Source organism: Triticum aestivum, chromosome 1B, assembly GCF_018294505.1.
Source record: "Triticum aestivum cultivar Chinese Spring chromosome 1B, IWGSC CS RefSeq v2.1, whole genome shotgun sequence".
Classification (NCBI taxonomy): domain Eukaryota; kingdom Viridiplantae; phylum Streptophyta; class Magnoliopsida; order Poales; family Poaceae; genus Triticum; species Triticum aestivum.
Genome location: NC_057795.1, coordinates 321,679,179 through 321,692,208, shown reverse-complemented (window position 1 = coordinate 321,692,208; position 13,030 = coordinate 321,679,179). Strand labels below are relative to the sequence as shown.

Sequence of the window (13,030 nt, the reverse complement as noted above, 5' to 3'; positions counted from 1 at the left end):
CATAATTAGTTCAATCCTGTAAACCTACCTAAACTGAAATATGTGTTTTATAAGAAAAGCAATTAGTAAAATCCTGTAAACGCATAATTAGTTAAATCTTAGTTCAATGATGTAAACGCATAATTAGATCAATCCAAGCAAACATGTTATAGCATCAATGCAGAGCAAAGACACAATTTAAACACCAAAATATGTGTTTTATAAGAAAAGCAATGATCGACGGTTTTATATAGCAGCACTAACCAGAAATAGGAACAATTGTACAACGCACTAAACCTTATCACAAACCTAGAAGGCACCCACTCTAAACCTATCACAAACCTAGAAGCATGTACCACTACCGAACGTAACTGCTATGACAGAACATCTGCTTACATAGACCAATTCCTTGCAAAGAGTTGGACGAACATGACAGTGGATATACATATATATAATTAACAATATGTAGATAGATCATAAATCAATCAATCATCTAGTAACGAGCATAAACTTCAAAGAAAAACAGTAATATATCGAATCACTTCAGATAAACGGTGAGATAAACAGATCATGTCCACCATACGCAGATCAAAACACCTCGAACTTAAGCTCTGAGTTCAAAACATTACTTGCCACAAGTAACAGATCTAAATGACATAAAGCATAATATAGGGGTACGACGACGATGCGGAGGAACCTAGGCGCGGTTGCCACCACGGGGCCCGTTGAACGGCTGGCGGTAGGGGGCGGCGGAGGAGGTGACTTCGGGGGCGCGCTCGACGCCGGGGAGGTCGGCCATGCCGAGGAACGCCAGCATGTCCATGGTCTCCTTGTCGACGCGGATCTCGTCGACCTCGAGCGCCGACTTCTCCGGCACGAAGTCCATGCGGCGCTCACGCTCCTCCTCCTGCAGCTTGAGGGAGATGCCGCGCACGGGGCCGCGCTGGATGCGGCGCATCAGATGGGTGGTGAAGCCGGCCACCTTGTTGCGGAGGCGCTTCGACTGGAGGATGGAGACCTCCTCGAGCACCTTCTTGTTGGTGTGGAAGTCGAGGGTCATCCGAGAATAGTACTTCTCGATGACCTGGCGGGAGGTCTTCTTCACGGTCTTGGTGCGGACGCGACCCATGGCTGCGGCTGCTCCCTCTCCTTCTCCGGCGGCGGCGGCGGCAGGGCGCTGGTTGGTGCAGGGGGCGGCGGCGGCAGGGCTGGAGGGTTTGGGGGCGACGGGAGGCGAGGAACTTCTTATAATGGTACCCGGCCGCGTGGGTAGCTAGGGTTTCGGCGTGGAGGACGGATGCCAGCCGTTCGTATTGCGATGGGCGCACGAGATCGAGATTGCCTTAGTTGGGCTTCGCATTGTTCGGAAGCTCCCTTCTGTACTCATTTAGGTTGATTTAGGCCCATTAGAATAGAACTGGACTGGAATCTAATCAACACTACTTATTTCCCTTTCCCTAGGGCTGAGGCTCAGCAAACTTATACTAAAAATTCTATTTTCGTACAATACATATCATAATTATTTAATATAATTATATTATATCAGGTTATAATTGAGTGAGCCAGTGTTGGCTCAAGATCAATTCGTTTCTCGAGCTGAAATCGTATCAGGCCTTGTCTTACCAACAAAATTTCTTATTTCCCCCTACCTAAGGGCTGCAAATACATTTCCTATTCGGTGCATGTAGCATTGTTTACTTTGTACAGGGCGCCTACAAGTGTGTCAGCCCATACTGGCATCTCGCCTTGGGCAGTTTGGGAATCTTCTAGGATCCCACCAAATTTTGGGGGTTAATTTCTTTCGGTTTGTTTGGAACCGAGTTTTCCTCGGGTTTTTTGGTTTTACTTTTTTGCTTGTTTAAATATATATATAAGATAAATGTTTTCTACAAGCAGTGGTAATTACCATCACTTGTGTTTTGTATGTTGTATGTAGTATGTACGTGTAGTATGTAATATATAATAATGATTAGGTAGTATATATACTAATTTTTAGGTAGTATATACCATCTTTTGACTCTGCTCTTTTTTACGTACAAATATGTACGTATTTCAGAAATATAATAAAAACTATGGGCTCATATGCAATTTTTTCATGTAATTTGCTTTGAAATATCTTAGATATAATATACGAATATATTTAAAATGATAAAGTAGTATATATAGTACCAAATGGTAGTATATGAGACATATGGGGTAACTACCACCGGGTGGTAGGATGGATTTTCCCTATATATATACTTATGTATTTTCCAAAATTGTGGGGTTTCTTAAAAATTCAGAACATTTTTTAAATATGTAAACTCTAAAAAAACTATGAACATTTTTTTTTCAAATTCACATACTTTTCTTAATTTAGTGGACTTTGCCAAAAAATTAAAAAACCTTTTTTTACAAAAAAGTTGAATTGATGAACCTTTTCAAAATTTCTTGAACTTTTTCACATTTTTTAACCTTAAAAAACAAATTCATGAACTTTTTAAAAAATCAATGGTTGTAGGTCAATCATCCGTAGTCAATGATCAGTGTTCAAACTATCATTGGTCACATGGTCTCGTGGGTCGTGGCCCATCTACCACGCGCGTGAGCGCCATCAATCTTAACGAGCGTTATAAGCGTGGCATGGGAGGTCTCAAAAAGAATCAGGTTCCAGCGAGTTGTTGTTCAAACCTATAATACCTAAATAATTCATCCTCGCTATCTTATTTCTCTTGAAATGCAGCCCATCCACATCAGCAGGTCTGCCACATCAACATATCTTTACCGGCTTACGGATGGGCCCCACTACCACACCATCACTGCCACATCAACTTCCGTTACTTCCTCACCGGCGAATAGAATGGAGGCTCTCCTGCGTTGGAGGCACTGCACCGGTGCTTCTTTATTATTTTTTGTTTATATTATGGTGCAAGCGCCCAAACAGGAGTCTGCATTCAAGATGGCCTCGCCTCTTCCTTTTCAGCTTCTCCGTCAGTTTTCACCAATTTAATTCCCCCATGAGCCCCTTCAGTTGTCGATCCACTCCTTATCACCAGGAAAACTCACTCGCATTCTCAACCCAAAAACAAATGAAGATGGAAGATGGATCTCACGTGCGGTTTGTCATCCCCACCACTTGATTCATCTTAACTTCTTGGCTGGGTAGGACGCACAGAGGACGCCCGGGCTACCGTACGACGCCGTCGTGGTGAAGGATCGAGGAGGGTCCGAGGGGGGGGGGGGGTTCTCCCTCCTCCCCGTGCCCTTCTCCTTCTTGGACCATATCGAGGACTTGCGGTCTCACCTGCTCCCGATCACGTGCTCTTTCGCACTCGTGCCTACTACCAGGTCTTTTTCCATGGGTGTGGTGAATGCCTACTCTATGCTCTCTCGCACTTGAAGATCAGGGAGTAAACATGGGCAGAGGTGCACGTCGCAACTCCATTCTTCCCAAAGGAGGGTGGCCGATGGGTGACGGCTGGATGTGTGGTGAATTAGTTCTGCATTCTTTATTCTATTTTTGCCTGTTCAAGATTAATTATAGACTCTAATTTATGTCCAGCGGGAAGTCGAAACTACTACTTTTTCAACGCTTATCTGTACTATTTTTATTAGTATGCAGGCGTGTCTCTTCACTCTCATCAGGTGGAGTATATTAGATTGTCCTGTCAAAATTGTATAGGAGTGTTCGGAAAGGAAAATCTTCCATGTTGTGCAACCAAAATATGGGTATGTCTTTGCTCTCTTCTTTTGCCAGATTCCTTTGGATGAACTACAATGCGCATTAATGCATATAACACATTTCGTTTATCAATTACAATCATTCCAATCTTTATGCTATCTAATTGTTACTTTTTCACTTGCCGGAATATTATTTGGATCTTTATATTCAGGGACACGGTGTGTTCTCTTTGTGTTGCAGTACTGCACGATCGTAGCATATTTGAGTTCAGATATGCCACATGGTAGAAACATTTGTTTTTTCAGTATTTTTTGTAATAGTTCTAAAAGGCATATTTGTATTAATTATTGTGATGAAACATGTCATGTTTGTCATCTTACACTTGTCTCAAAATCAATTGCGCACATACTAATTTCATAGTTACCGTGTACCATGCTAGGAAGGATCCGGTCCAGTTGGTATATGAAAAACTCATGTAAAATGCAAGAGAAATATTTTTTGTTAATTTTTGTTAGCGTTGGCCCGCTATGTTGAGTATGTATTTTGTACTGCACGTGTATTGAAGTTGTGGCCCACCTCCTAGTCTTGTATAGTTGAGGTAAATGCCTTCCTTTGTATTATATATGCGTGCACCAGCACCCCAATCAATACATCGTATTGCAAATAATCTGTCTACATGGTATCATATTTTTCGGTCTAACCCTAGGATAGCCGCCGTCGCACCCCACCTCTACACCTGCCGCCGCTGCGCCCCTCCACCTCCTGCCTCCACGCGCCGCCGCCGTTGTGCCTCGCTTCCGCCCTCCCACGCACGCGCCTCGTCCCGCTGCTGGCTGCCTGGCTAGCTAGCTAGCTTCGTTAGCCATCAGGACCGCGTTGACCGCCTGGCTAGCTAGCTTCGCTAGCCAATTACCACCGCGCCCGCGCTTCGCTAGCCCGCCGCCCCCGCGCCGCTCTGTTTTTCATCCGGCCCGCTACAGCCGCTGCATCACGTCGCAGCATCCCGTGACGTTGCGCTGCCGTGTCCCGTCTCACTGCCGCCGTTGCCGCCGCGCAGCGCCTCCCCGCGCGCGCCGCCATTGCCGCCGCTCCCCACCGTCGTCACCGCCGCCGCGCAGCGCCTCCTCGCGCGCGCCGTCGCCGCCGCTCTCCATCGCCGCCGCCGCCGCCGCGCAACGCCTCCTCGAGCACGCGCCGCCGCCACCGCGCGCTCCCACGTACCACCGCCGCGCGCTCCCACATACCGCCGCCGCCTCCTCCTTCCTCTTCGCGCCGCTTCTGACGCCTTTCATGGACTCTCCGGGCTACTTCACCCTCTACGGTGGAACCGCTCCACCGGTCGCGCTGGTCCAGACACGTCCTCCCGCACCCGCCGGATGTTACCCGTTGTCGCCACCAGCGCCTCCCCCGCAGCACCTGCAAGGGAGAGGGGGCCGACGCAATCGGCGTGGCGGCGGTCGCCACCGCCTGCAGCAACAGCAGGCGAAGGATGCCGGCGGGGCGCCGCACTATCAGCAGGCTATCCCCGCCGGCCACCAGGCATTCATCGGCGCGCCCTTCCAGCCGACTGGCACCGGCTACGGCGCCCTCCTTGCGCCGCCAATCGGTGGTTATGGCCCGCCCATCCCGGCGCCGCCCTACGGGGGCCTTCCGCCGCCGCCGGTACCTGTGCCACGGGACCTCACCCTCCTCGCCGCCCAGCACTCTGCGTTGTCGTCGAGTAGCTCTGTCAGTGGAGGCGACTGGTACATGGACTCAGGTGCTACTGCGCACATGGCAACTCATCCCAGTAACCTAACCTCCTCCACTCCCGTTCACACACCCACTCGTATCACCGTCGGCAACGGCTCCTCCTTACCTATTACTCATATCGGTAGCACTAGCTTTCCCTCCACTTCCACACCCATCACTATGTCTAATGTTCTTGTTTCACCTAATTTAGTCACGAACCTAGTTTATGTTCGTCGTCTTACTCGTGAGAACCCACTTACTGTTGAATTTGACGGTGTCGGCTTTTCTGTGAAAGACGCCCGTACCCGGATGGTCCTTCACCGATGTGACAGTCCCGATGAGCTCTACCCCGTGCACGCCGGTGCCTCCACATCCACACCTGTCGCCCTTGCCGCCGGCGTTGACCTTTGGCATGCTCGTTTGGGTCACCCCAACCACACTGTCTTACGTCAAATTCTTAGGAGTTTCTCTTTCTCATGTGATAAGCTCGACGAGCACTCTTGTGAGGCTTGTCGCTTAGGCAAGCACGTTCGTCTTCCCTTTAGTGCATCTTCTTCAATATCCACTTTTCCATTTCAATTACTTCATAGTGATGTTTGGACATCTCCCATTGCGAGTAACACGGGCTATCTATACTACTTGGTGATTTTAGATGATTATTCTCATTATGTGTGGAGTTTTCTCCTTCATCGTAAATCCGATGCTTTAGCCACCCTCACCGCCTTTTATTCCTATGTCACCACCCAGTTCGGTCGCCCCATACTTGCACTCCAAACTGATAACGGAAAAGAGTTTGATAACGTCGCTTTTCGCACACTTCTTGCCTCTCACGGCACCACCTTCCATCTGACCTGCCCCTACACTTCCCAGCAGAACGGTCGCGTCGAGCGCATTCTCCGCACTCTTAATGATTGCATTCGCACGTTACTCTTTTGTTGGGGAACGTTGCAGAAAATAAAAAAGTTCCTACGTTCACCAAGATCAATCTATGAGTTCATCCAGCAACGAGAGAGAGGAGTGCATCTACATACCCTTGTAGATCGCGAGCGGAAGCGTTCAAGAGAACGGGGTTGAGGTAGTCGTACACGTCGTGATCCAATCACCGGAGATCCTAGCGCCGAACGGACGACACCTCCGCGTTTAACACACGTACGGTCAGCGTGACATCTCCTCCTTCTTGATCCAGCAAGGGGGAAGGAGAGGTTGATGAAGATCTAGCAGCACGACGGCGTGGTGGTGGATGCAGCAGGGATTCCAGCGGGGCTTCGCCAAGCACTACTGGAGGAGGAAGAGGTGTCACGGGAGGGAGAGGGAGGCGCCAAGGCTTAGGGTGCGGCTGCCCTCCCTCCCCTTGGAGATCCCATCTAGAGGGGGGCGGCGGCCCCCGGGGCAACGACCCCCCTTAGGGTTTCCAACCAGGGGGGGCACATGCCCCCTCGGGGGGAGGGGGGCAACGGCCCCCTAGGGTTTCCAACCCTAGGCGCCTTGGGCCCTTGGGTGGGGCGCACCAGCCCACCAGGGTCTGGTTCCCATGCCACTTCAGCCCATGGGGCCCTCCGGGATAGGTGGCCCCACCCGGTGGACCCCCGAGACCCTTCTGGTGGTCCCGGTACAATACCGGTGACCCCCGAAACTTTCCCGATGGCCGAAACCTGACTTCCTATATATAATTCTTCACCTCCGGACCATTCCGGAACTCCTCGTGACATTCGGGATCTCATCCGGGACTCCGAACAACTTTCGGGTTACTGGATACTCATATCTCTACAACCCTAGCGTCACTGAACCTTAAGTGTGTAGACCCTACGGGTTCGGGAGATATGCAGACATGACCAAGACGCCTCTCCGGTCAATAACCAACAGCGGGATCTGGATACCCATGTTGGCTCCCACATACTCCTCGATGATCTCATCGGATGAACCACGATGTCGAGGATTCAATGAACCCCGTATTCAATTCCCTTTGTCAATCGGTACGTTACTTGCCCGAGACTCGATCGTCGGTATCCCAATACCTCTTTTAGTCTCGTTACCGGCAAGTCACTTTACTCGTACCGTAATGCATGATCCCGTGACCAGACACTTGGTCACATTGAGCTCATTATGATGATGCATTACCGAGTGGGCCCATAGATACCTCTCCGTCATACGGAGTGACAAATCCCAGTCTTGATTCGTGCCAACCCAACAGACACTTTCAGAGATACCCGTAGTGCACCTTTATAGTCACCCAGTTACGTTGTGACGTTTGGCACACCCAAAGCACTCCTACGGTATCCGGGAGTTGCACAATCTCATGGTCTAAGGAAATGATACTCGACAATTGGAAAAGCTCTAGCTAAACGAACTACACGATCTTTGAGCTATGCTTAGAATTGGGTCTTGTCCATCACATCATTCTCCTAATGATGTGATCCTGTTATCAGTGATATCCAATGCCCATAGTCAGGAAACCATGACTATTTGTTGATCAACGAGCTAGTCAACTAGAGGCTCACTAGGGACTTGTTGTGGTCTATGTATTCACACGTGTATTATGATTTCCAGATAACACAGTTATAGCATGAATAATAGACAATTATCATGAACACAGAAATATAATAATAACCATTTATTATTGCCTCTAGGGCATATTTCCAACAGTCTCCCACTTGCACTAGAGTCAATAATCTAGTTACATTGTGATGTATCGAATACCCATTGCGTCCTGGTGTTGATCATGTTTTGCTCTAGGGAGAGGTTTAGTCAACGGATCTGCTACATTCAGGTCCGTATGTACTTTACAAATATCTATGTCTCCATCTTGAACATTTTCACGGATGGAGTTGAAGCGACGCTTGATGTGCCTGGTCTTCTTGTGAAACCTGGGCTCCTTGGCAAGTGCAATAGCTCCAGTGTTGTCACAGAAGAGTGTAATCGGCCCCGACGCATTGGGTATGACTCCTAGGTCGGTGATGAACTCCTTCACCCAGATTGCTTCATGTGCTGCCTCCGAGGCTGCCATGTACTCCGCTTCACATGTAGATCACGCCAGGACGCTCTGCTTGCAACTGCACCAGCTTACTGCCCCACCATTCAAAATATACACGTATCCGGTTTGTGACTTAGAGTCATCCAGATCTGTGTCGAAGCTAGCGTCGACGTAACCCTTTACGACGAGCTCTTCATCACCTCCATATACGAGAAACATGTCCTTAGTCCTTTTCAGGTACTTAAGGATGTTCTTGACTGCTGTCCAGTGTTCCTTGCCGGGATTACTTTGGTACCTTCCTACCAAACTTACGGCAAGGTTTATATCAGGTCTGGTACAAGTCATGGCATACATGATAGACCCTATGGCTGAGGCATAGGGGATGACACTCATCTCTTCTTTATCTTCTGCTGTCGGTGTCAAAACCGGTGGATCTCGGGTAGGGGGTCCCGAACTGTGCATCAAGGCGGATGGTAACAGGAGACAAGGGACACGATGTTTTACCCAGGTTCGGGCCCTCTCGATGGAGGTAAAACCCTACGTCCTGCTTGATTAATATTGATGATATGGGTAGTACAAGAGTGGATCTACCATGAGATCAAGGAGGCTAAACCCTAAAGCTAGCCTATGGTATGATTGTTGTAATGTATGTTGTGTCCTACGGACTACAGCCCTCCGGTTTATATAGACATCGAAGAAGGCTAGGGTTACACAGAGTCGGTTACAATGGTAGGAGATCTACATATCCGTATCGCCAAGCTTGCCTTCCACGCCAAGGAAAGTCCCATCCGAACACGGGACGGAGTCTTCAATCTTGTATCTTCGTAGTCTTGGAGTCCGGCGGACGATGATAGTCCGGCTGTCCGGACACCCCCTAGTCCAGGACTCCCTCAGTAGCCCCTAAACCATGCTTCAATGACGATAAGTCCGGCGCGCATAATGTTCGGCATTGCAAGGCGGGTTCCCTCTTTGAATAATCCAGAGAAGATCATGAACACCAGGATAGTGTCCAGCTCTGCAAAATAAATTCCACATTCCACCGTAGAGAGAATAAAATGTACACAAGTCCAATCTGCTGACGTATTATGCGGCATGACATCACACCGCTACCAAGCCTTTACTTGAATCGTTTTTTATTATACCACCTCAGCACGTTTAGCGAAGCAGTTTCCTTGGCACGTCCTGTCGAAGCAGAGATCGTGTTCCCCTTATTCCGGGATTCTCATCAATACGGACGTGGGTAACCCAACCGCGCCATTGATGGTGGCGCTTGGGAGATAAGCGAGTTTTACCAGGCCGGTGGGGGACGCATAGCCTTCGCCCGCCTATATAAGGGATAAGGATTTACCTTCTCACCTACGCTTTCTTCCTCCTTTGCTTATCCATCTCCGCGCACTCAAGCTCCAACGCCCAAGCTCGCGCATCTCGCCTCGACCCTTTCCGACCATGTCCGGAGCGGGAGGCAAATGGTTGGCCTCCACCGTTAAGGAGGAGCACATCACCAAGCTGCGTAGCGCCGGATACCTTTCCGGCGATATCGCGCTTCGGCTGCCCGACGAGGGGCAGCTCATCCCTACCCCCGGGCCCCATGAGAGGGTTGTTTTCCTCCCCCACTTCCTCCGCGGACTGGGTTTTCCACTTCACCCTTTTGTCCGGGGGCTCATGTTCTACTACGGCCTGGATTTCCACGATCTGGCGCCGAACTTCATCCTCAACATCTCGGCGTTTATTGTCGTGTGTGAGGCCTTCCTCTGCATCCAGCCCCACTTCGGCCTGTGGCTCAAGACCTTCAACGTCAAGCCGAAGGTTGTGAAGGGCACGCAAGCGGAATGCGGAGGCGCCATGTTGGGCAAGATGCCCAACGTTCTTTGGCTCGAAGGGGCCTTCGTGGAATCCGTCAAGGGGTGGCAATCGGGGTGGTTCTACATCACCGAGCCACGCGACGCCACATGGGCGGCAGCCCCCGAGTTCAGATCTGGTATCCCCACGCAGCTCACCTCCTGGAAAGAGAAGGGCTTGCGGTGGGGTAATTCGAAGGAGGTGACGGGACTCCAAGCTTGTATCCGGAAGCTGGTGGATAAAAATCTCAGGCTGGTTAACGTAGTCCAAGTCATGCTCGTTCGCCGGATCCTCCCATGCCAAGAGCGGGCATTCAATCTGTGGGAGTTTGATCCAGAACAGCACCAGGCGCTGAGCGAGCTCTTCGACACGACGTACGAAGGTGCCTGGAGGGTGCTGTTTAAGGGCGCCGAAGCCCCCGCATCCGCGATAGAAGATCGCGGATTCCGCTCGCAGCATCCGGCTGACGAGGTAAGTGATTCTACCCCTTTACGGGACACTTATTGTTAAGAGTTTGACCCTAAGCGGGTTTCAATCTTCCTTCTCCTTTGACAGGAATGGGTGAAGAAGGCCGAGCAGCTCATCTGCCCGGCTCCCATGCCAGAAGACCCAGTGGATGCCCGTCTAGCGGGGTTGCTGGTTCCGGCACCGCACGTGGTGCCGGAGAAGAAGGCCAAGAAGGTGGCCATGGGTACTCGGAAGAGTATCCGTTTTCAGGTGTCCGACGAAGAGGCGGATTCCTCCCCTGAAGATGAGGAGGAGGAAGAAGACTCTCTCCCAGAGGAGGGAGAGAGAAAGAGGAAGGCCTCCCCTACAGGGGAGGCCGAAGGGTCCAAGAGGGGAAGAACTATTCCTCCGGACAGCTCCGCCAACACCAACGTTGGCGAAGAGGAATGGCCCTCAAGGGCCAGGCCTCAGGAGAGATCGTGAGTATCCGGATCCGTGTACAACCTGAAATTTCCTTCGTGCCACATAGTGTCTTTCTAATGCCGCACACTGCCTATAGTCCGGCCGACGATGATCTCCCTGCTTCATCGAGCGGGTCGTTGGCAGCGTCGGATGTGGAGTCCATTCCGACTGCCTCCACCCCTCGTGCCGACGAGGACGCCGAGGTGGGATCCCGGAAAGGGACCCATCAGGAGGAGGCTCTGGAGGCGCCGCAAGGCAGCCCCCCGGACTTTGCGCCGGACTCTACGTCGGAACCTGCAATGGTTCCGGAGTCCGGCAGGCGGCCCCTTCGAAAGAAGGGCAAGACCGTGACGCCGGCGGCCTCTGTCCAACCGGAGGCGCCGGACAACTTGCTGGAAGCGCTCAAAGGCGCTTCCATCGAGGAAGAACACCGCACTATTATGAGTGCAGTGATTCAGAAGGTTCAGCTCGCCAAGAGCGGGCTGACCGAAGCCTGCAGCAGCCTTCTAACAGGCTTTGAGGTAAGAAGTTAGAATTATGTAATGTAATACCGCATAGACAGTAGCCCCTGATGCTTAGTTCGGCGTTCGGAAAGAAAAGCCGGACTGAGGATCTTAAAAGATATACGCATGGTTGCTTAAAATATGTCAATATGGGTTTGCAGGCTACGCTGCTGACCTCTGCCGCACTGACTGCGGAGGTCGGTGCATTAAAACAGGATCTCGAGCGGTCCGAGCAAGAGCTCGGCCATGCCAAGAAGCAGCTCGAGGACAAAGAAGGTGAGTAACACCACTTTGAAGATTTACCTTACAGAAAAGGATTTAGGTTGCAATAAAAATGACAAGGATAACGTTGGTACTGTAGGGGCCACTGATGAGGTGGCAGCCCTGAAAGAGGCTGTGTCCGCGGCCGAACGCACTGCGGCTGCGGAGCGGGCCGAGCGAGAGAAACAAGAGGCACAGGTGGCGGAAGTACGGCAAGAGCTCCAGGCTCTCATGGAGAAGTATGAGAGCTTGGAGCGTGACTCCAAGACTCGAGAGTCCGAGCTTGCCTCGGCTCTCGAAAGTGCCAAGTCTGCCAAGGCCGAGGCCCGTAAGGCCCTTCAGGAGGTTGAAGATGTAAAGAATATAGCGGCGGGTAAGGCATTTTTCATGCAAAGCAAGCATGTTAATGTAAACTACCTGACACTTACCCGCATTCGGAGCTCTCCAGGGGCGTTTGCAGATCTGCCGCACAGTGTGTCCGATGCCGCCGCATTCTACCGTGGCGAGGAGGGGAGCTCAACGAAGAAGGTCTTCTGGTCTCAGTACGGTGAGGCCGGCCATCCGGTGCCCCTAAGCGACCAGTTGAAGCAGCTGGTCGAACTCCACAAGGTAGCTGAGGAGGCCATGAAGGGCCTTATAGTCCGGCTGTGGCCTGGACAGGCTGTGCCTGGAAGCTACTTTGGCCTCGTGCGGCGGCTGGTGGATGCGTGCCCCTGGGTGAAGGTCATCAAGCGCTCCGCCTGTATTGAAGGTGCTCGTCGGGCCCTTGCCCGCACAAAGGTGCATTGGGGCCGGCTGGATGCGGAGAAGCTTCTCACTGACCCACCGCCACCGGGCAAGGAGTATCGCACGCCCGAAATGTATTATAAAACTGTCCTGAAGGGAGCCCGCGATATTGTGGATGAATGCCCTAGAGATGTAATTTTTGAATAAACTCGCTATGTATTATCCTGTGCACTGAAAACTTTGTTCATATGCGCTTTAAGCAACGCTTGTTTAATTTAAAATATTACCTTCTGTGCGGCCGTTTATAAAATCTGAGAGATGGCAAGTCGTTGGCTTCAGCCCCCGAGCCACGAGTGCTGGGGTGTTCGGGATAAACTTGAGCACTCTTGTTCCCATTTTTGGGTCCATCTAGGGAGGCGCTCAACACAACAAACAAGGCAACCGGACTTA

General features: G+C 51.0%; 1 protein-coding gene across 1 annotated transcript; it reads right to left on the bottom strand.

Annotated features, from left to right (window-relative positions):
- Window positions 1–490: 490 nt before the first annotated feature.
- LOC123121722 (40S ribosomal protein S17-4) lies at window positions 491–1,208 on the bottom strand. Its single transcript, XM_044541747.1, has one exon. It carries the CDS (start codon window positions 1,106–1,108, stop codon window positions 677–679), a length of 432 nt encoding a protein of 143 aa, XP_044397682.1. The 5' UTR covers window positions 1,109–1,208; the 3' UTR covers window positions 491–676.
- Window positions 1,209–13,030: the final 11,822 nt, after the last annotated feature.